Below are 24,183 nucleotides of genomic sequence, written 5' to 3' on the forward strand. Positions count from 1 at the left end.
CATTGTCAAAGATTGAAGCCATCTAATTAAGTCTTGCCTCTAATTTGTTCCACTCTTGTCCTATGCAGGCTTTCACGCTTAGAAGAGGAGACAAAGAAAGACCAAACAACCATTTTTTTCATTCATTAAAATATCAACTATCTCCTCAAGGAGTACAATAGGTTGCTTATAAAAGATTACTAAACCCTAGTTCTAATTAGCTAAGAAACCCTAATTGCCTTATTATGAAAATAACCTTGCTTTCAAATTAAAATATTAATAACCTAATAAACTACTAAGACCTAAAACATAAAAATACAATTGATTTACAAACATAACTAATACTAAATAAAAATCTTCTTGTGTCTCCCACATCATTATGAATTTAAAACCTAGATGTGTAGTTTAAATTACAAGACTCTTGCAAGATATATTAAACATAAAGAGATATTACATACACAATATTTTTACAATATTTTCATAACAAATCATAAATATTAAATTATTATTGATTCTGCTTTAAGCTGACTACTTAAATTACTTTTTAGGTCCGATTTGTATCTAGTGACCACTAACCATTGAACTCGTTAGAATACGGACACGTGTATACATTGCAACTTGTTGTGGAATGTCATGAGCTCCCCCTTACTTTTTAACCACCTATACACGTGCACAAAATTTCGACATAATAAACGTGGGAACCACGAAACATACTACAAACAACACAAACAGGAACCCCATAAATAGAAACAAAAAGAATAGAAAAAGACTTATCCACTTGTGGAAGATAATGGCATCGTCGTCAGAGTGGTTATGTCCAGAGTGCAAGCGAGCAACGGAGGTGGTGCTAGACCACTCCGCAGGCGACACCGTGTGTTCCGAGTGTGGCCTCGTTCTCGAGGCTCACTCCATCGACGAGACCTCAGAGTGGCGCACCTTCGCCAACGAGTCCGGTGACAACGACCCAGTTCGCGTCGGTGGGCCCTCCAACCCTCTGCTTTCCGATGGCGGCCTCTCCACCGTGATATCTTCAAGACCCAATAATGCGAACGGTGGGAGTGACTTCTTGGGTTCGGGTTTGGGCCGCTGGCAGAGCCGTGGGTCTAACCCGGATCGCTCGCTTCTTCAGGCTTTTAAAGCCATTGCCTCCATGTCTGATAGGTTCGTTTCGTTGGGTTCGCGCTTGTTTTTTTTTTTTTTTTTAATGTTATTCTTTGTTTGGTTGCTGAGAAAAAGGTTTGTGAAGTTTTGTTAGGATTGCTTTTTGTTTTTGTTTTTGCTTGTTTTTATCGAATTTTGAAGTTTTTACATGCAAGTTTTAGCTGTTTATAGTTTATATTCTCTCTCTGTTTGTTTGGTTAGTGAGAAATGAGAGAAACTTTGGCATTGCTTTTGTTTTTTGTTTTTTTTTTTTTCATGTTTAATTGAATTTGAAGATTTACATGCAACTTTTAGATAAGCATATACTCTGTTTCTCTCTTTGTTTTGGTTGGTGAGGAAGTATGAGAAAATGAGAGAAACTTTGGAAATTCGCTGTCTTTGTTTTCTACTTTTATTGAATTTGAATTTTCTATGTAACTTTTAGGTTTAGGTATCCATACTCTGTTTGGTTGGCAAGAAAGCTTGGGAAAGTTTAGGAATTGCGGTTGTTTTTGTTTTCTTTGTTTGATCAAATTTTAAAATTTCCATGCAACTTTTAGGTATTTATGCTTTCTCTCTCTCTCTCTGAGTGTTAACGGTTAACTTTGTTCGGTTGTGAAGGAAAATGAGAGAATGTCTTCGAAAACGTTTAAATTCCTCTGTTTTCTTTTTTGTTTATAAAATAAAATTCTTGAATTTCAAGTATTGAACTAAGTTTTGAAAAAAGAAAAAAAATTTGTAGTTCTAAAAGAGTTAACAGTCTGTCTGTGTTTGGTTGGTGAGAAAGTGAAAGGGGAAGCTGGAGACAGTTCTGAAATGTTTAGTTTGTGTTGTCTCTGTTTCCTGAAATTGAAAAATATAAACTTTACTGAGGAGAAAGAAAAATTCAAACTTGGGCCTCTTACTTTCCTGTTTGGTTGGTGAGGGCCTCTTACTTTCCTGTTTGGTTGGTGAGAAAATTAGAAATGGAAATGGCTGTTAGTGTTATGTTTTGGGTTGTTTTGGTTTTTCCCAAAAAAGTGAAATTACTATATATGATGGGACCAAGTTATTGAGTTGGACTGACTTTACTATCTTTGTGGATAAGTGAAGCTGACTTTTTGGTTTTTAAAGGAACCAATTTCAGATTTTTAATTATGCTCAGGTCCCTCTCTGTTTGCTGGGTCAGAAAGTAGTAGAAGAGAATTGAAAATTGGTAGGTCCTTTTTGTTTTTTTTTTATTAATTTTTTTCTCTTTTTGGATAATGAGAATGAGTCCTATACTACTATTCAAATAGGGCACGTTATCTAATGATTGAGTGGGATTTACTTTAAGTGGGTTTCTTAATCTTGTATGAAAGTTTAGTCTACAGTATTACTTTTTCTTTTTCCTTTTCTTTTTCTTTTTAAACTAATTATGGCTAGGAAAATATTGTTTAAAGTTTAGTCTTTTTTCTTGTTTGTAATTCAAGCAACTGGATTTTCTCTCTCTTTGTTTTACTACCCTTAAAGATTCCAATGATTTGCTAAAAGCAATGCAATGTAATTTCAATATATGCTCCTTTCATTGGCTCAATTTGGTAACTTTTAGTTATTAGAGAAATAGATTTTGTGCAGAGAATAAGTATACATAATACATTTTTAATTTGTCATGTTCTTGTTGAACTTTGCATTTTGTTATAGTGCTATTCTTCAACACCCCCTCCCTTAAAAGAAAAATTAAAATAACAAAAAATTTAGAAAAGCTGATGCAATCATTGGATATTTCAGGTTGGGCCTTGTTGCAACAATAAAGGTATGATAATTAAAAAATCATTTATCTGTTTTTAAAGTCTTCCATATTTGTTACTTTCTGATTATGCGTGTCTAAATATTTGAATCGCTCTATCTGAATTTGTTGATGCGTGGTTATTGCTCTACTTTCTTATATATGTGTGATGTCCTCTTTCTCCTTCTCTCTCTCTAACCTGTACTTTTGATTTCAATGGATATTTCAAAAGCTTGATACATCCAACATTGTCGGTTGCCTATTTTAGAATGCCCATTCTTAATAAAATTTAAGAATTTGAATGGCCCAGCAGTGATATGTTGCATTTGTATGAATATCACTCATAATTGGTTGAATGAGTGCCATATCAAGTGAAAGCATGCCCCTTATTATTATGTTATCAATCCTTGTTCATAGTTCAGTTCAGCGGTTATTGCAAACAATCAAGAGGGGCTAATATGGACCTTGAACTCATCATAGACACGTCTAAGCACCTAATAGGATTTTTGTTCTAGATTGTCTTATTGAATGGGGAAATGTATAAGATGAACCTGTTTCTCTGAAGCTAAAACCACAACCCCCCCCCCCCCCCCCCCCCCCTTCTCATTTCACCCTCTTGGAGCTTGATACATGATTAAACTTCTCAGACTAAAATTTTAACCTATTATTTATCAATTTTCATTAAAAAAATTATAAGTAGATCATGCAGTGAAAATTTCAAATTTTGTTTTCTTATTAAGGATATATGGTCTTAAACTTTTCTTCCTCTTCTTCTGCTTCTCCTTCTTTTTAGAAAAGAAAAAAGAAGGAGATATGGTATCTTGACATAAGTGCAGCAAAATGCTAATAATTTTTCAAACCCCCTCATACTGATTGGCAGTAGTTGACACAGTGAAATATTCTGTAATGTGATGAAAACTATTTTCATTTTCTAATGGTTGATGATGTTAGTTGAAGTATCCTTTCATGTCTGATTTTTTTGTATTTTGATGCTAACAAAGGTAGTTGTTGAAAACCTGTTGGCCGGAAAGTTGTTGATCACCATTTTTGATGTGGAAGTCATCGTTGCAATGTTGATGCAGATTTTTGGTTTATAATTGCTTCTCACTTTTATTTATTTATTTACAGCTAAAATGCACTTTTCACCTTGAGGATTCTTCTAAATTGGCCCATTTACTTTCAAAACTTGCAATTCACACCCCCCAACTATTACAATGATATCAATACGTCCCTTACATTAGGTCTGTCACATCTTCACTGATACCCTGCCTAAAAATGACATTGTTTTTTTTTGTGTGTGTCTGTGTGTCCAAAACAACATCTTTTTGTGTGGATTAATGACAAGATCTGATGGATTTTGACAGAAGGGTTACATTAGCATTGTTGTAATACTCGATGGTTTAAATTACAAGTTTTCATAGTTAAAGGATTGATTTAAAAGCAAACTCAAACTTAGAGGGTGTCAGTAGTAATTTAACTCTTTTTTCCTCTGTTAAATTCAATCATGCATCCTTGCACAAGCAAGAATGAACCTACGAAGAAGAGCCACCACCAAGCAAGTATTGCTCTTGGGCTATTAGCATTGATAAATTACTAGTTGTTTTTCAAAAGTTCAAGCTGTTAAGAAGGTTGGATTTAATCATTTGACAATTATTCAAACACTCCCCTCATGTGTGGGCCCAAACTCCCCATTAATAAGTGTGCCCAACATGTGAGATTTTTAACTTTTAAAATGGAAGGTAGGGCCGAAACAGGGTTTGAATTCAAGACTACTTGCTAACAAGTGCATTGGCATCTATAATAGCTAATAGTTTAGTAGTTTTACTAGTTTATCAGTTTATACAATTATTTAGGAATATTTATTTAAAGTATTCTTATCTTCGCTTTGTTGTTCTAAGCTCATATATATGGCTAGTGATATTTGATTTTTCTAATATTAAAGTGGTTTTGGTTCTTTCTTGATATATTTTGAGAGCCTTTGATTTGGAATGCTTATCTGTTTTTGGATGCGTAATTTTATACTTTCAGGATCGAGCCAATGAAATATATAAGAAAGTAGAAGATCAAAAACCTCTTCGAGGACGAAATCAGGATGCAATTTTGGCTGCTTGCCTCTACATTGCTTGTCGTCAAGAAGACAAGCCCCGCACTGTGAAAGGTGAAGTTCTCTTGACAAATTTTTATTTTGTGACATTATCTTTCTGTGAGTGTTTGAGGATCGCTGAACATGTTTCTTAAATCAGAAATCTGTTCTGTTGCTAATGGAGCCACAAAGAAGGAAATTGGTCGTGCAAAAGAGTTTATTGTAAAACAACTGGAAGTAGAGATGGGTCAGTCTATGGAAATGGGAACCATACATGCTGGGGATTTTTTGGTGAGTTTGATGGTGCAGTCATACTCTGTAGTTTGCTAAACACCAGTCTTTCATGCAATGTCTCCTTAATGGTGGCGCTCACAGGCATCATGCTCTGCACAACATATGCATGGGGTGGGCCCTGTGTATACTGCATCTTGCCCAATGATTGGTGAGCAAGGGACAGTCACTGACTTGGCAACTGTCGCTTGCATTGTCCTTTTTCTTAGCATATCCATAGCAGTGGTTTTATCTATTGAATGACTTTTTGTTTTTAAACATGTCTCATTATGGGTTTGTCGAGAATAAGGGGTGACATTGTTTTCACCTTGAACTAATTTTCAGAGACGTTTTTGTTCCCACCTTGGCATGACTAATCAAGCAGTAAAGGCTGCTCAAGAAGCTGTACAGAAATCTGAAGAGCTTGATATAAGGTAGTTCTTTTTTTCTTTTTCCTCCCCCGTCCATATTGTTAGTTCTCTATTCCATTATTTCTCTTTGAAAAGTCAATGGATAAGATTAATGCCTTTTCCAACTTACCTTTTACTTTGTTTGAAAAATTAATAATCTTTTTTTCCTTTAATTTTTTTTAAAGTTTAATTTAAGAAGGTAATTTGGGAATCTGCTACATTCTTGTTTGAAAAACATTGCCTTGAATAATGTTCCCTTAAAAAATTTAATTTTCTAAGTAAGACTAACAATATGGAACAGAGGGAGTATTTGTCGAAATTAGTGAATTGACGTCTACAATATGTGAGAGTATCTGAGGAGGTTAGAGCTATCCACAGTTCAGATGACCACTGTTGTTATTCCATGTATTGCTTATTGGTGTTTTACTAATACAGAGCCTATATATGTGCTCTGTTGAATTATTGACACTAATATTTTAGCAGATGGGACATGCTTTTAGAAGAAGATGAAGTTTCCAGTGTAATATAAGAAATAAACTCTTGTAACAAGAATTAAAAGATTACAGTATACTTAAATCTGAATGTGTTTATGGAGATTGATTGATATTGTCCATGGAACTATAAGTCCTCAAATACCTGTCTCACAGCTGAGTGCTATCTCTACCAAGTCCAATACCATAGTTTTGTATTATTCTTTTTGCTTATATTATAAATAGATGTTAATATTGCATCTGACTGTGACACAGTTTGCTCAACAGTCCTCTTAAAAGTTTTCTTTTGCTAAGAAGTCTTTTTAAACTTAAGAAAAAAAAAAAATCTGAGGAATAGGAAGCAGGAATTCTGGAAGTCTTGTCACTGCTTTTTAATGGTGGTGAGGGAGATTAATAAACTCATCCAAACTCACATTACTACCGCTTTGGTTTTATATATTTGCAGGAGGAGCCCAATATCAGTAGCAGCAGCTGTAATTTATATGATAACTCAGCTATCAGATGACAAGAAGCTTCTCAAAGGTTAGAAAGATAGATTGATGTTAATGTTCCTAATTATGAACTTGATAAAGCTAACAGTTACTATGCCCTGTGGGTGCAGACATATCTCTTTCCACTGGAGTGGCTGAAGGGACCATCAGGAATTCCTACAAGGATCTTTATCCCTATGCTGTAAGGCTAATACCAAGTTGGTATGCGAAGGAGGAAGATCTCGGGAACCTCTGCAGCCCATAAAATATTTTAACGACTGTTGCACTGATTTGCAGCATTTTTGAGTTAGATGCTGCTTCTGTTATTTTGGGCATGGAAGAACTTCTATTTCTATCTTAGTTCACCTTTTTTGTTCTTCTAAATTGTCTGGATTCTAACTTGTATTTTTCAATTATGTGTAGTCTCATTCAAATTAGTGGCAAGCCAACAACCAATAAACTGCTTTTGTCTGCTGTAGCAATATTCCTCTAACCCTTGTTCATTTTGTTTTGTTGGACAATGGAGGGTCAGCATGAAACACTGATGTAGCAAGTTGGTGTGTGAAAGTACTATAGTTGGTGGAGGGTTAAAAGCTCACAGTGTGACATTTGTATCTAGATCTTCTTTTCTTGTTATTTGATGGGTAGGGAAAAACTTAGAGCCTAACAGTTGTGTTAGTTTTCCTTTTGTTGTAAATTATGCAATGCTGCATACTATTGTACAAATTTATAGCCACTTTAAGCAGCTTTCAAATTTTGTGTCAAACATTGGGATTGAATCCAAGGTTCTTGCCAGATCAAGATGCTTTGTGTTATTTTAATCTCAGTATTTTCATACATTTGTTTGCTTGTACTGTGTTAAGATTGGTTAATCTCAGGTATTATACTCCTTGCTGAAAAGAGAAAAACAAAATGGAATGCTGAAATCTTGTACCATGTTAATTCTAAGATTGTCTGTATTAGTCTTACCTGCTTATTTGTAATATGTAACTTGTACTTCTCTTCATTTAATCCACAAGTAGTACTCAGGAGTTTGAATGTATGCAAAGCCTGATGCTAACCATGCATATCCCTCTGATCCTCTCCACTTTATTTATTAGTATTAGTTAGCACCATCAGTCTCATGTAGATGTGAACATTTCAACACAACTGTAGAAATTGTAAATATCTAAAGCACCTTATTTTGCTCTTTGCTTGTTCAATGTGATCCAATAAGCTCAAGCGTCATGGCATTTGTTGCCTGAACGAATAAAATAGAACATTGGAATGTTCAACTCACAAGTGTTTTGCTCTGGGATGAATTTCAATATTGGGCCTAGAGTTTATGGAAATTCAGAAGCCCAATATTAGGAAAATAGAAAACTATATAAGTCCTTTCACATTCAGCCCAATTTTTTACGGTGATTCCTTTTTTACTTGGACACTTGCTTTGTTTGGTGAAATAAACAAATAAGTTATCAGTAAAAATGTGGGTTTCAGTTAACTTAACTGGTAAAATTTTTATGATTGTATAAGAGATTTGAGATTCAATTTCCGCCTACACCAAAAACTGATTGTTGTCTTTGACGCCATAGGTTGAAACTTTCTAAAAAAAAAAATAATAATAATTTGGTGAAAATACCATCTTAGGGTCACTACCAATTGGGTCCCTATATTTTGGTAATAATCAATTTGGTCTATGTTATTTTCAATTTGTAGTCAAATTTTGATAGTAGGTTGACGGTGGAGATCAAATTGACTATTAGTTGAAAATAACAAGGACCAAATTTAGTACTACCAAAATGTTGGGAGCAAATTGACTACAACCTCAAAAAATATATAGACCAAAATAGTAATTTTGTCTAAGCTATTCAACTCTGCAAAATGCCATACATTTTTTTAAAATGATAACTAAACACCTATTTGCATGTCCTTCCGTTACATTCACAATTTTGGAATGAGTGATTCTTACTTGCCAATAATATGAACAATGCTGCAAAAATGAAGGGATGAATTTGAAAGAAATCTCCTACATAAGTAATGTAATACATAGCAATAATGCCAATCTACGTATATGGGAATAACATAAAACGCTAATTCTCTCATTATTTTTTAATTATATTTTAGGGTTTAATAATTATAGTTAATTTTAATAAACATGGTAAAGGAAGCTTTATTTCTAGTGAGATATTGGAGAAATATTAAACAAGGTTATATCCATATAGTTTTGGTTAGTTTGGTAATAATGCGTCTTGAGCTGGAGAGCTGGAGCTGTTGGGCTAAAGTTAGTTAGAACAGTTGCTGAGTTAGAATTAGTTAGTAGTTACTGAATTTGAGGCAAGAATTAGTTAGTTAATTGCTGTTAGTATTGTAAGAACTAAATGTATATAAGGAACAATGACACAATATCTGTGATTTTCCTCTTTCTTTTCCTCTTATTCTTCTTCTTCTCTACTCTATAATCTCTTAACCTTGGAGGCCTAGTTTTCTTCGAATAAATGATCCTCTATAATCTCTTAATCTTGTAAGCCTAGTTTTCTTCAAATAAATGAACGATCAATTAGAATTCCTGAATTTGGCTAAACATGTACTAATTATCAATCATGGTAACATATATAATTTTTTTTTTCTTTTTTGGATTTTAATGCCCTTGTACCTCTTCTCTTTCATTCAATCCAAATTTTTATTATGACCCATCTTTTTTTCATAATGAGAAAATTCTAGATTTGTGTTGGTCACGCAGTTGTTAACAGGAGACGATCATCCAATATAGAGTCAATCCATGTTTATGTCAATCACTGCCAAGAACAAAGTGGTATTCATTTATGATTCAATTCTACCATCATATCTAAATGCTACTTTTCAAGCCTGTACCAGATGTAGCAATATGTTTCTTTCTTAGATCTGATTCAGTAGCTAAAGATATGGTGGCTAGTGTAATTTACAGCAATGTGTCAAATTCAGTTATCTGTGAGTTCTTATTTTGAACAATTGAAGAGTTATTGGGAGGAACTCATTAAATATTGTACTTAATCAAGTTTTTCTTGTTGTGCAATGCAAATGATCCGTGAACCATGATCAATTCTTGATGGAACTATTCTCAAATGAGAGGTCAAATTTTGTGAATGGAGACTCTATTTCCTCTTGTTTAATAAGATGAGAAATAAAGATCAAAACTATCTCACATTCCTCTTGTTTAATAAGATGAGAAATAAAGATCAAAACTACCTCACATCGGGCTGCAACTATTATTTGTAATCCTTCTTAAAATCTTTGAAGTATTATTTGTTTTCTTCCAAAATGGTAATACATCTTCTATTTTTAAGCGCTGAATAAGTCAAATAATAAATTTCACTGATTTTATTAAAATTCTACAATAAAGTAGATAATAGAAAATAAAAGAAAATTTATTGAACCCATTGTGTAGACTAAGTTTTTGCTTTTTACCAAAATAAAATAAACAATAGTAAATAGTTTATTATAAAAAAAACTTATTTAATTTTCTTAATTTTTTTTTATTTAATAGAGTTTTCATAAGAGAAGTATTTCTAAAAATGTCTTATTTAAAAAATAGCATTGTACTTTTTGTTTTTCTTTATCTATAATCTTTGTAATATATATAATATTGTAATAGCTGATGACATTTTTTAGACTCTTTCATATTATGCCATATAAGTTTTGATAGCCTTACAATTTTTCACATAATTTTTATTTTTTTAATTCTTTATTTATTTGGCACATAATTTTTTTTAATTCCTTATTTATTTGACAAAAAAACTAGTCAAATGTCAACAATTCCCTTTAACACCCAATATGTAGCTTGTATATAGACTCCCATTAGGAATTGTTTTTCTTAGAGCGGCTTGCAAGTCTTTGACTTGCTTCCAAACCACGTTTGTATGCAACACAAATTTATTTACAATAAAGGATGTGTAGCTGACTTACTCTCCTAAAAATCATATAGGATTTAAAAAACTAGGCTAAACTCAACCCATACATCTATAGAAGAAACAAGAACCTTCATAGAAAAATAAAACAACATTGTAGTTATAGTTTCAACTTTCAAGCCATAGGAAACCCACCTTGGAAATATTCATGAGACATATTGAAGAAGAAATACACCATGACCAAGTATATGAAGATCATCTAATCTTCACATGCCAAATATGCGTAAAGCCCATGGAATCAATCCAAAAATTCAACTACAATAACAATTGTGAACACTCTTTTTTATGATGCCAAATACATCGAAATCCAAATTGACAACAAGGTGTCAAACATTGAATGCCTTATATTTGTTTATGATGCATGAATTGCATGGTCAAATAAGAATTAATAAATAAAATTGAAAATCATATATATATATATATATATATATATATATATATTATCTATATTTTCTAGGGGTGTGCATGGATCGGGTTGAGGGGATTTTTTGACTCAACCCACCATGGTGGGTCAAAAAAAATTCAACCCAATTCAACCCAACTCACATGGGTCGGGTTGAACCCATGGGTTGGACAATTTATTATTATTATTATTATTATTATTATTATTAAATTGAGTAGAAAAAAAATATAAATATAAATATAATAAAAAAAACCCAAAGATTAGTATCAATGTAACTCCTTAAAGGCAAACAACACTAATGACTAAATAACAATAGTAATTTACTAGGGTTTGTGTGAACTAATTTACTTTTATATATGATAGGAAGAGCTGGTTATTTTAAAAAATTTATTAATTATATAATATATTTTAAATATATGCGCGCGCACACACACATATATATATACTAAATATATAGGTGGGTCAGATTGGGTTTGGCGGGTTTGAAATTTTATGACCCAAACTCAACCTGACCTGCTATGAAAAAAAATTTGTAACCCAACCCAACCCACCAAGGCCTAAAAACTGACCCAACCTGGCGGGTTGGGTTGGGTCGGGTCAGGTCGATTTTGGCGGGTTGGCGATTTGACTGCACACTCCTAATATTTTCTACCTCACTTTTAAGGTTTCACAACATCATTATTTTATTTATTTGATTATTAAACTAAAATTTACCATTACTACAAACATGTTTCTCTTATATTTTTATTGTGTACTTCAGTCTTATTTGGTCCACATTAGTCTTATTCGGCCCGATTTGGTCTACTTTGGTTCTATTCGGTCTTATTCGGTTCACTTCGGTCTTATTCGGTCCACTTTGGTTTTATTCTGTCCATTCTGTCCACTTCAGTCATATTCGGTCCTATATAGTCTTATTCAATTCATTCTGTCCACTTTAGTTCTATTCAGTCCTATACGGTCCTATTCAATCCATTCTTTCCACTTTAGTTTTATTTGGTTCATTTGGTCTTAATCAGTCCACTTTTGTGCTATTCAGTCCATTCTGCCCACTTTGGTCTTATTCGGTGCACTTTGGTCCTATTCAATTCATTATGTTCTACTCCAGCCATATTGGTCATATTCGGTCAATTTAGTATATTTTTGTCCTATTCAGTCCATTATGTTCACTTTGCTCCTATTCAGTTGTATTCAGTCCCCTTTAGTTCTATTTGGTCCACTTTAATCCTATTTAGTCTACTTCAGTCTTATTTTGTCCACTTCAATCCATTCGGTTCTATTCAGTCCAACTTGGTCTATTTGGTCAAATTGTTTGCCATGTATTTCCTCATGAATGTTTGTCAATTGTTTTTATGAAAATAAATAGTATGGTAGAAACATATGTAATGCACCTTTGTTTCATCTAACAAAAAGTCTTTTATTTTAAACTTGAACTATTGATTTTCATTTGTTTTTTAACCGCAGTGTGGCATTTAACAAAGTGAAAATATTTAATATAATCTTCAAAACTTACTAATATAATTTATTACACTTAAAATTAAATTTTTATTGATTCAAAAAAATTAAAAAAAATTATTTTGGGTAAACTACGTATCTGGTCCCTATCTTATACACTATATTTTAATTTGATCCATAACATTTCAATTATATCAATTTGGTCCCTAACTTTTCAATATTATGTTAATTTAGTCCCTGCTGTTATCTTTTGAATGAAAATTGATAATGTGTCTAATGGCCAAAGCAAATAATTAGCTTCCATTGATGTGACAATAAACTTAAATTTTATTTTGGCTTTAAGATATAATGGCAAAAATTAAATTGACATAACATTGAAAGGTTAGAGACCAAATTAACACAATTAAAATATTAAAAATTAAATTAAAATATAGTGTAAAAGTTAGGGACTAAATATATAGTTTACCCCTCTAGTATTTTTTATTCTTGAAAGTAACGTTGAATAAATAGTTAAATACAAACAATAGTAATTTAGCCAAAAAAATAAAAATACAAACGATAGTAACCAAACGCGCCTAAAGAAGTTTTTTAGGGTTTAATGAAAGAAAAAACCCAACGGATTCTAGCTAGCTGGGGTTTATACCTTCACACTTTCACTATCAGAGTAACTCTCAGTCCCAACTCCCAAACCCACTAAACCCTAAACCCCTCTTTTCCTACTCTCTCAGAAAACCCATGGAGACCAGATTAGCCAATTCATTTCGTTTAACAGTGAACGAGAAGAAATTCATTGAAACCGCATTGCAATCCGATCTCCGAATCGACGGTCGTCGTCCCTTCGATTTTCGCAACATTTCCATCAAATTCTCCAGGCATTGCGTTTTTCCCCTCTCTTTCAATTTCACTCCTTTTTGTATGTTTTTATGCTTTTTGCTTTTTAGGGTTTCAATTTTTGATGTGTTTTGATTTTTTTTTTTTTGCAGAGAAGAGGGGTCTGCGGAGGTGCAGTTGGGTCAGACCCATGTGATGGCCTTTGTGACTGCCCAATTGACGCAGCCCTACAAGGACAGGCCCAACGAGGGCACGCTTTCGATGTTCACCGAGTTTTCGCCCATGGCCGATCCTTCCTTCGAGCCTGGCCGTCCTAGTGAGGCTGCTGTGGAGTTGGGACGCGTAATTGACCGCGGTCTTAGGTGAATTTCTCGTTCAAGCTTAGTGATTTCAGCATTGGGTTCTTGTTGGTAGTGTTAAATTTTGAGACTTATTTGTAATGTGTTAGAAGAAGCCGGTTTTTGTGCCTAAGATGCTGTGTCATTTTATTAATGATAGACATTGTTTTCATTATAAAATCACATATACTTATTTGTATGAATTTGACCATTTTATTTTCAGTATGTTTCTTCTTGCTAATTCGGTAAAATTTAAAACTTTGCGAATGTTTTTTAGAAGAAAAATGAGTTTTGGCTCAAAAGACATTTCCTTATCCCACAGGAATAGGTTGGAATTGGCTGTAGAAGTGATAATATTCTATGTTTGTCCCTTCTTATGTAGGCATATGATTGGCTTTCTAGAGAAGAAAAAAATAAATAAAATGCTGTTGAAGTTTTTTGAGTTGGAATGATTCATTTGAAGGTTTAAAGTGTTTGTGCAGAGAAAGCAGAGCTGTGGATACAGAATCACTGTGTGTTCTTTCTGGGAAGTCAGTATGGGCAGTCCGCGTTGATCTTCATATTCTTGATAATGGGGGGTAAGCCAAGGGTATTTCCTACAATAAGAACTATAAAGTGTTTTTTTGTTGAAGCTAATGTGTGATATTTATTCATTTTTTTTTTAAAGCAGTAACCTTGTTGATGCTGCTAATATTGCTGCCTTGGCTGCTCTCTTGACATTTCGGAGGCCAGAGTGTTCATTAGGAGGAGAAGATGGTCAGCAAGTGATAGTGCACCCACCTGAGGTTAGCTTTGCAAATTTCTTGGAAATTATTTGAAGAACTGTTGTTGTGGAAAACCGAAAACATTTATGTTGATTTATGATATTATAAACATGGAAAACACATCCAGAAAAAACATGGGAGATACATCATCAATTTTGAAATATAGCCCTTTAGCACAAGCCCCGGTTATAAATAATGTACTCAAAAGTAAGAGAAAGAAGTGAAAAGGAAAATTTTGGAATAAATGGTTGCTGGCTAGAACTTTGGTTATGTCATTCTTGGAATATTTTTTCTTTTTAATAAGTAGTTATGTCATTCTCGGAATCTAGTGTCCATACTTATTTTCTGATCAATATATACTTCAGTCCCTTGAATCTATCATTTTAATCAGTTGATTGTCTTGTGTTTGCTTTTGACAGGTTCGGGAGCCACTTCCTTTGATAATACATCACCTACCTATAGCAGTAACCTTTGCCTTTTTCAGTAATGAGAGTACTGTGGTATGCAAATGCTCTCTGTTGATAATGCAGAAACAATTATTTTTATATCAATAATTTTTTATTATAATAAAAAGTTCACAAACAATTTGGAGCATAGCTTCATTCATTAGGCTCTCATTCTAATTTGATGGGGGTACCATGCAGGTCGTAGACCCAACCCACTATGAAGAGGCTGTTATGGGGGGACGAATGACTGCCACACTTAATGCAAATAATGATATTTGTGCTATTCAAAAAGCTGGGGGCGAGGGTGTTTTGCAGAGTGTAATTATGCAATGTTTGCGAATTGCTGGTCAGAAGGCTTATGATATCACTACCAAAATAAAAAATGCAGTGAGTTTTCCTGTCCAAAATAACCTTTTTAGCACTGCTGTCTCCATTGTGCTTCTTTATAACCAATATATCAGTTGAGTAACATGATAGCTTTTTGGACAAGATGCTTAACTTAAATATATGGACTGATTTTATGCTTATAACTGGTTACGGTGAAAGACAACCCGTTGAGAATTTCATTCATGTCCCTATATACTCATAAACACCATTTGCTGTCAGTTTATCTGGGCAAGTCCTCTTAAAAGTCTGCCAATTAGTTTTAGCTCAACTGGCACCTTCTACTCTTATAAGTATAGGTAGAGGATGAGGTCATTGGTTCAAGATCCATTGGGTGCCTGTGTAATTTACCAATAATGAAAAAAAAAGTTTATAAAAATACTCATGACCAGGAGAGACTAAGAAAAAGTGAAGGCATAATTTATTTATGATATTGTCAGTCATATTGCATTCTAGTACAGCTTTAGCAATGTAAAGATTAAAGAATTTCAAATTAGGTTTGATTAACTATTCATTATTGTCAGTTTAAGTGGTGTTAGTGATCTGTGATCTGGGTTGCATAATCAATGGTATGTTTCCTTTGAAGATGTTGCACTAGTGAACTGGTTCACTAATGTTTCCATTTCCTGATAATGTATAATTGAGAATTATTGAGTTGAATTAAATGAGCCCTAGCTCAACTGGCACTTCCTCTCCTTGCAAGTGCTATATGAAGGGTGAGTTATTGAGTTCAAGACTCACTGGGAGTGTGTGTGTGTGTGGGACATACCAATCTTTAAAAAAAAAAAGACCAAGATCAAGGTCATAGCATTTCAGCTATGACAACAAATTGCTGAGGTTTTGATGACCAATAAGGGCTATTTGATATCTTTTCAGGAGCATCTTAATTTACTGGATGCTTCCAAAGCCTCAAATGGTTGATTTTAGTTTTTGGTTTAGTTCATGGATCGATAATGCTATAAGCATAGTGCATGATTGAGACTACCTCCAGAATTAATGGCATTAGGATTGACTGGCCAAAACTGGAGGAAGTTTCCCCTTGAAGCTCAAGTGTTGTGCAAATCCAGGAATTTTTGTGACACATTGGGCTTAGAATTGGTGTGTCTGTTAATTTGGGTTGTCAGAGACTTTAGCTAATGTTGTTTGGACGTTTGAGTTCATGATTGTGGCTGGAGCTGACGCGAGATATTGTGCCTAGGTTAAAGGAAATTGAGGCTGTTTTAGAGTTAATGTTGTTGCTTGGTCCCAACTGTTTTTTGGAATTTAATGTGTGACAAAGGGTAGAAGTGGTACTACTTCAGCAGGAACCATTGATGGTGTTAATTTGACCATGTTTCCAATGAAGAACAGAATACCGGGCTGGTTGAGTCATAAATCAGGTTATTAATATATAAATTTTAAATTTTGTAGTCATCTACAATTTTCTGGTTCTGGTTGCTGGTTGCCATGTGTCATCCGCAGGCTCATGAATTTGATCTGAGGCATGACACAATATCCCTTGGCACAGTTGAGTGCAAAACTGTGAAGAGAAAAAGGAGAGGAAAAAATTTGCGATTAAGTGCGAATAGGAGATAGTGTGTTGGAAATAATTGTCAAACGCTTCTTCTGTAACACAGGCAACAAGCTTCTTGAAGCCATGAACCTCTTAATGCACCAAGCTTCACTTTTTAAAACTGTTTATTATGCATGTGAAACGGAGAACTGGTCTCCTCTTGATGCAGACTATTAAATTTATTTATTTTTTTCCTGTTAAGTGTATGTTTCTTTGCTCTACTTTTTATTTTTCTTCTGCAAATTGATGTAGGTTGAATCATACAACACAGAAAGAGCATTACGGAAGATAAAGCGCCACCCTTCTGCGGTCGCTTTGGACATCAGTGGAGCTGGTGTTAATATAGGGAAGAACCAAAACAAACCTCTGAAGGGTGACAGTGAGAGATCAAATTTGACATCTGAGAAGAGTGTGACTGATCAAAGTATGGACATAGAAGGTGAAGCCAAATCATCTGAACAACAGCAAACTAACAAAATAGATGGAGATGCTAAGAACTTCATTGGAGGCCCCTCAAGTTGGTATGTCTCATTCTGTCCAAAACTTTATGACATTGCTTCTGATAAGCTTCTCTTAGTAACAAGTGTTTACATTATTTTAGTATATTGGCCACACCCACATTCATCCAGAAGAAGGGGGGGGGGGGGGGGGGTTGGGAGGGGGGCTGAGCCCCTTTTTTTTTTTTTTAATTCAAATCTAATTTTTTTGAGTTTCTCTTTTTGTTCCTCTTCAGGGACCCTTACTCTGCAGGTGTTAATTCAGATTTCCTGAAAGCCTCTCTAGCTTCACGTGGTACTTAATTATAGTTTATTTCTTACCGAATAACTTTTAGGTCTTGTTTCTGTGATTCGTTTTTCTGGCAAATGCTTTACCATTATTGTAAACTTCCAATCTACATGGGATAAAACATGCATCATACCAATGATGGACATCTCAGCTACTTTTTCTACGTGCTCAACAATTTATTCTCCTTGATATTTCTCACCCTCTGTCTCTCTCAACCTTTATTCTTTTTCTTTCACATGGCCGGATGAGCTCTGATTGAGATGGCAGGTCGCCTTGTGAGAGGAAGGAGGTGGTTAGATTGTGGGTTCAAAACCTATTGGGTGCATGTGCTTACCAATAAATAAATAAGAATTATTCTCACATGGCTTTCATCCAATAATGCCCTTATAAATTTTCTGGCTTATTTTTTTTTCTTAATCTTTTTTAAAATGACCACATTCCTTATTCCCTCCCAAATTTTTTACTGATTCAGGGTTTGGAAATGCTTTTTAAAAGTGGATTTTTTTACAACAAAAACTTATCAATATTTGGAAAATGCAAGGACTTCATTGTTCAGTCCCGAATTTTAACTAAGCTTTACCCTGCATATGATACTGGTGTCCATAAGTAACTCTGTGATGACTGATGAGAAAGGGAGTGAGAGATGCTCCATCTTGCCTCTTTTTATTTTACTTTGTATTTTCTCTGAAGTAAATTTACCTGCATGGCTAATGAGCACGCAGGAATGACAATGCCAAGTAGGAAAGAACAGGGCTCAAGGGGAGAAAATATGTCAGGTGAAGCCAAGCCAGTGGATCCACCTGAAGATATTAATGTATCTTCCTCTAATATTGAGGCGGCAGAAACTGTGTTGCGGACAAATGGAGAGAGAACTTTACAGGATGCTGTGAAGCCCAAGAACAAGAGAAAAATGAAGTCGTCCTCCACTAGTGAGAGATGAAATTTTGCTGCTAGGAATATCTTCGTCTAGCATGTATGTTGATGACCTAATTCTTCAAGCCATCTTTTTAGTTTTGAATGCAGACAGCTAAAATTTTGAATCCCTCATTATCATGTGAATTTTTTTTTTTCATGTTTTAGTTTTGAAATCTTGCCACAATATAGGGTAACATTCATGAAATCCATTATGTTTCAAATGGTGGCTGACCTGAGTAGTTTTTGTAATTTCGAAGCAGTTGTGGTAGTATTTTGTAGTATGTATAGAAGTCTCTCTTCAAGATGTTGTAAACTTTCCATATTTTTCATTGTAATGAGAATTACAGATTAGATTCTGCCCTATGCGAATTCGTGATCTTATATCCTCTTGGTTTTACTGAACTAGTGTTTAGATTATCACAAAAGTTAAAAGGGCATAACTTCTTGTTCTTGTTCTTCTTTATTTTTCATTTAAATTTTTTTCTCCACCTTGCATTTAGTCGATGATATTCTGCAGATACTGGGTTAGCATTCTTCTCTTTAGAGCTTACAGAGGTCAAGTGTAAAGTTTTCAGACTTTGAGGTCACTTGATGGGATCAATATGATCAAGCAGTCGGTTGAAATTGAAATCACAAACAATAGAAGGAATTTTGTTCTGCACCAAATCCTTGCCTTGACTATTTAGTGTGATCTGAGCTTTGCTAAGTTGATCAGTGGATCAAGCATTCCTTCATCCTCTCATTGTTAGCCAAACTGATACTCTGCTAAAGTTGCTTCTTGTGCCTTTTAGGTAAGGCGATTTGGTTTCCAGTCACCAATGGCATGCGCCTCAGCCTAGTGGTGCTCCAATTTTTTTTTTTTTGGACGACATAGGAGAACTTCACTCAGATTAGTTGCACGTCGCAGAGCATATTGTACAATTATCCTCACTGTTAATCAAACTTCTATAGGCAACTAACTCCACCCACTAGAACCAGTTACCGGGTAATCCAGGAGCTTTTCACTCTTAACGGGCTAAGCAGTTTATTCTCATGCTTAGAAGGCAGTGGTGCTCCTACATCTGATGAAGCCTCATAGGCCTACAAATCTGGCCACCATCATAACAGAGCATATGACATGTGATTAGATAAACACGCCATCAAAATTGTCTTATTTACTTTTTTCCTTTTGTGTGTGCGCATGGTTTTCCAACTTACCAAAAGACATTAAATGTTGTTTTCATTGAATTGTTGTTATTTTATTATTATGGTTTCCTGCGTGTGGAATGATAGATGAGTACTAACCCAATTCAACAAAAAAGCGTGCATGTTATTTTCTGTGATTTGGGAATCCGATCTTTTTTGAAAATAAGGTGTCAAGAGCCTTGCAGATCAATTGACTCCTTACGATGTTTCCAACCAAGATGTTTAGGTATAAATTCTCCCTTCTCCCAACTATGGAATAATCACAACAACAAAAAGAAAAGTAAAAAATGTGGAAAAAATAATTAATTTTATCTCTCTCTCTCTCTCTCCTTTTTGTTTGGTTACCATTTTCAACTAGAGGTTATCAATTTCATTTGGTTCCGTACGTGGATTTAGAAAACTTGGTAAAGAAAATGCTACTCCAGTTGACAGCTTTTACTTTTTTTCAAAATATAGCTTCTCTAGTCATTACTACTCATCAAACTTATCTCTCTTTTCTCTTGGGTCTGAACGGGTTGCAGGGGTTAAGAATTATCTCGCATACCTCAAGAGTGGCAAAAATTATATGTTGTACCCGGCATATATGCCGGGTCTCTCACACAGAGGCGGGTTCCACAATGCGTGGGACCCGCCAATGTATGAGTGACCCGGCATATATGCCGGGTACACCATATACCAGCTCAGTGTGGACCTCTCTGCCTAGGCTGCAAATGGACCAGACTTCAGCTTGTGGCTTGTTGAATTTTCAATAGGTTTGGTTGGTTGCTTGCTAACAAAGTCAAAGTGGATTTAAGAAACGCTTTAACTCATTTAATCTTTGCGACTTATAGGAGGTTTTCTACTCTTGCAGTTGCAGTTAATAGGTGTCAGTTTTGTTGGTGGTCTCTTGTCATCAGAATTTGCGAGAAGATGTGAGAATTTGCGACGAGTCATATAACTCAATTGATGTATTTTAAAATTTTTAATATAAACGTTTAGTGTTAAAATTTCCCGCACCCACTTGAGAGAGAGAGAGAGAGGAATACCAACTCGATTAGTTGAGGTTAATCATTATTAAATAATGAAATATTGATTTATAAATGGAAATCTCATTTTATAATTTGACTCTTGAATTATCGCCTAAGGATTCTATATTGCAATTTATAATTTTATACCTCATAACAATTACTTTGACTTTGTTTTTATTTTTTAAAACTTATTAAAGTGTATAACTAATATCACAGTATCATCTTGACCTATAAATTTTATTAAATTAATCGACAAAAATAAATAAAACTATTTCAATGGCCGTCCTTTGAATTTAATTTTGATAATTATCTTGTACTTACTTGAGAAGATAGAATTACTAAACTAAGTTGTATTAACGGTTAAAGAATCTCACATGCCCTCTCAAAAAAATAAAAAAGAAATAAAAATTTTGATTATATATAATTTTCTACATGTATTTTGATCAGAAACATTCCAAACTTGTTTGAGAAACTTCTGAAGACACTATTTCCTTGAAAATCCAAATACCTACCATAATGATGAAAGAATCCCATCCTCAATATGACATGGCAATTGATGGGATCAATTATAAAAACAATAAGTCTAAAGGCTTGTTAAATTTTGCAATATTTTTCATAAATATTAAAGTAACATATTATGATTGGTGTAAAATAAAATTAATATAAATGGTCTCAATATAAAAAGATATTAAACTGATTACAGTTTGACCCTTCGATAGGTTGTGGGAAAAAAACATTGTTATCACAAAGATGATGCAGGATTGAATGTATCAGCCTTCCACTTGGTAAAAGTGAGGTGTCAAATTTAGAGCCAAGGCCTTCTCATACCAAAAGAAAAAGAAAGAAAGAGGGAAAGGAGAGAAGAAGATATCCTTATTCTTATAAACCTAGCCAACCATTAATTAGGGCATATGTCCTTTTCCCCATACAATTCTCCTACGTTGATGTTCAAGTTGGCCACCAACTTTTTTGGTAAAATAGATGGTTTCAAGTGACCTACCCTTTGTCTATGAAGAATATTGAGAGATGCTCCAGTGGGTCTTAGACACATGTTAATATTGTAGATGGTGAAGTGAATTATCACCTTTTGATGTTGGTCCACATGATCTTCCAAATGGATTAACACCCCTTTTGGCACTCTATAATGATCACCAACCCTACCTTAAGAAAAAAAAAAAAAATCTCAAACTTCATGAAATCCATTTAAAATACTCTGTTAGAGGTATCTCAAGCATTTATGCTATGAAAGACCCATTACATATAATTGATGTAGGAGATAGTTCTCCTATGTAAGTTAGGATATAAATTTACATTTGGATTTTAGTAGGATTTTTTTTTATTAATCGAAAAATTTTATTCAAAAATAAAATAAATTACAAGAAAAACAAACTGGTCTCCAATCTGGTTATAGATACAACACAAGGAGAGTCATTACTCAAATCAAAAGAACCATATACATTATTCAATAAAGACCACTTCAATGTGTGAGCTGTGTTGCGATTTGGATTTTAGTAGGATTAAGTATAATGAATATTTGAATTTTGATCCAATTATGCATGTGTGCTTGGGTTTGTTATTGGGGGTAGCCTTTCCAAATCAGAAGCTACTTGTAGATAACATCATATTACCACTATAATATGCCCCCATGTAGTAAAACTAGAGTCTTCCTTACAAAGATACAAGCATACAAGGACAAGGTGGAATTTGCAAGGGAATATACAATTAGTGATATATAAGTCCTCCATGACATGGTTATAATTGATCCCCATATAAAAATAATCTTCAAGCAATCACAGTCAAAAGGTACTTTAGTCCTTGAATTTTAGTGGAATGATTAGACATTTAGGCTATATTCTCAACATGTAGAGGCACGTTGTGATTTGGAAATATTGTAGATGCATCAAAAATACATTTAAATATATGTACTTAGTGTTCCACTGGATGATCGAAAAGGATTTGTCATCCTGTTGATGTGGCAAGATCTAGGCCGTCGATCATCGATGGATCCCACATGAATCATACCATAACCCATGTCATTTTCTTAATTAATTAGCAGTTTGCTTAAACTTCAGTTTAAAAAAAAAAATGATAAAGACCACACTTGGTATGACATAGAAGTACGTATGCCATGTGCCTTATGCCAAGTATGATTACTTTCTTGGATTTGGCTTCTTTGGACTTCAAGATGGGAAGCTAATAATGAGTTTGGCCAACCTTAGATCATAAAAGGGAAATCCATGTTATATACCAAAATTACTTGCTTTTTTATTAATTAAGAAAAAAAAAAATAAGTATGATATGATTTGATCTCAATTATTGACCTAATTTCAGCTATTAACGTGGCTAAACTCTACTTGGAGTTGTACTGAAATTCAAAAAGAGCTAAACATGATTTTGATTTATTATTTCTTTAATACAAATTGACAAAAAAAAAAAATCAATTCTTTAGAACATGTTGCCAATGATGCTTTCCAATTCTAGGTTGAGGTTCCACGCCTTATTTTGTTCTCATTTTTAACTGAGCACGACTGACACAAACCCAATAAAGAACAAAGCTTAGGTAGAAGTAGAAGACAATACATTTTGTGCTGCATTATTTAATGCAAGAAAATTATATGGTTGAATTTAATTGGATAATCTAATATATAGTATCTAAGGAGTACTATATTTTGTCAGGAAGATAAATACTTTGGGAAGTTTCTTTAAATAATTAATATAACATATAGAAATGCATTTTAATTCAAAAGGCCTATGCCCCATTAGGTATGTGGTCAATTATGTTATATTAACTGGGTTTCGGGACATGTCCTTTTATTTTAAATATTCAAGGACAAGTAGTAGTTGATTTTAATCTCCACATTTTATATAGTTAGTAAATGATGTAGCGGCTTTTCATTAAAATAAAAGGAGATTTCAGTTAAAAAACTACTAGGGGTAAGCCAAACCCATGATATGAACTAATTCTTCTCATTATTATCTGATGTGAGATTTCACTCACACATGTATACCCAACATATTTAAGTTTATTGTAGATAAAAAGGCGCAAGTGCTAAACTTATCTCAAAGGGATTACTTTTTTTTATTTTTTATTGAAAGACTACGAAATTCATTTTGAATTAAAAGTAGTAAATATATCATAAAGAAGAGCTTGTTCTAAAAAATAAAAATTCTTTTCATTCCAAGCTGAAAATCCATTAGTGCTGAAGAGGGTATATTTAGGGTAGACGGTTAGGATTTGCAAAGACCAACAATAGGTAGCATCAATAGGACGACGAATAAAGACATGCGACGACAAAACCCATGAACAGTGGACGGATAATGTATTGGGATGGGTTACCTCCAGTCTACGGGATGATCCAAGGAGAACGGGTTGCCTGAAAAGAATGGATAGACCCCTGGACGGACACTGAGGTCGACGGAACCAAATACACGTGGCAATGACATGGCTTACGTGGTTTCCAAGCAAGTTTCGAATAATAATGACTTGTGAACCACGCTTAACCCTAGTTAATAGAACCCTTACATGGAAAGGGTCCCTTAAATCACATGCATTTATGAACATTTTATCTACAAGGAAATATTCTTCTTCTCCAAGAAACAAAGG

General features: G+C 34.0%; 2 protein-coding genes across 3 annotated transcripts; both read left to right on the plus strand.

The window, feature by feature from the left end:
- Positions 1–720: 720 nt before the first annotated feature.
- Positions 721–7,399, plus strand: LOC142608256 (transcription initiation factor IIB-like). Its single transcript, XM_075779997.1, has 7 exons — positions 721–1,140; positions 2,869–2,893; positions 4,895–5,024; positions 5,110–5,240; positions 5,565–5,653; positions 6,566–6,642; positions 6,722–7,399. Exons 1-7 carry the CDS (start codon positions 770–772, stop codon positions 6,853–6,855), a joined length of 957 nt encoding a protein of 318 aa, XP_075636112.1. The 5' UTR covers positions 721–769; the 3' UTR covers positions 6,856–7,399.
- A 5,582-nt stretch (positions 7,400–12,981) lies between these two features.
- Positions 12,982–18,750, plus strand: LOC142605658 (exosome complex component RRP45A-like). Of its 2 annotated transcripts, XM_075777091.1 has the most exons (9): positions 12,983–13,243; positions 13,355–13,564; positions 14,023–14,118; positions 14,211–14,325; positions 14,724–14,804; positions 14,949–15,137; positions 16,939–17,207; positions 17,420–17,478; positions 18,195–18,750. In XM_075777091.1, the coding sequence occupies exons 1-9, from the start codon at positions 13,107–13,109 to the stop codon at positions 18,410–18,412; spliced, it is 1,374 nt and encodes a 457-aa protein (XP_075633206.1). In that variant the 5' UTR covers positions 12,983–13,106; the 3' UTR covers positions 18,413–18,750. The 2 variants fall into 2 exon arrangements, with proteins under 2 accessions (XP_075633207.1, XP_075633206.1); XM_075777092.1 differs by lacking the exon at positions 17,420–17,478 and having other exon boundaries at positions 12,982–13,243.
- Positions 18,751–24,183: the final 5,433 nt, after the last annotated feature.

The sequence above is a fragment of the Castanea sativa genome, chromosome 8 (assembly GCF_040712315.1).
Source record: "Castanea sativa cultivar Marrone di Chiusa Pesio chromosome 8, ASM4071231v1".
In the NCBI taxonomy this organism is placed as follows: Eukaryota; Viridiplantae; Streptophyta; class Magnoliopsida; order Fagales; family Fagaceae; genus Castanea; species Castanea sativa.

What these genes read in the sequence shown, in the direction of transcription:
- LOC142608256 (XM_075779997.1), top strand. Translation starts at nt 770, where the DNA reads ATGGCATCGTCGTCAGAGTGGTTATGTCCAGAGTGCAAGCGAGCAACG. An exon ending in ATTGCCTCCATGTCTGATAG is followed by an intron (nt 1,141 to 2,868) that starts GTTCGTTTCGTT and finishes TGGATATTTCAG; the next exon opens with GTTGGGCCTTGTTGCAACAA. An exon ending in TCTGAAGAGCTTGATATAAG is followed by an intron (nt 5,654 to 6,565) that starts GTAGTTCTTTTT and finishes ATATATTTGCAG; the next exon opens with GAGGAGCCCAATATCAGTAG.
- LOC142605658 (XM_075777091.1), top strand. Translation starts at nt 13,107, where the DNA reads ATGGAGACCAGATTAGCCAATTCATTTCGTTTAACAGTGAACGAGAAG. An exon ending in ATTTCCATCAAATTCTCCAG is followed by an intron (nt 13,244 to 13,354) that starts GCATTGCGTTTT and finishes TTTTTTTTGCAG; the next exon opens with AGAAGAGGGGTCTGCGGAGG. An exon ending in ATTGGAGGCCCCTCAAGTTG is followed by an intron (nt 17,208 to 17,419) that starts GTATGTCTCATT and finishes GTTCCTCTTCAG; the next exon opens with GGACCCTTACTCTGCAGGTG.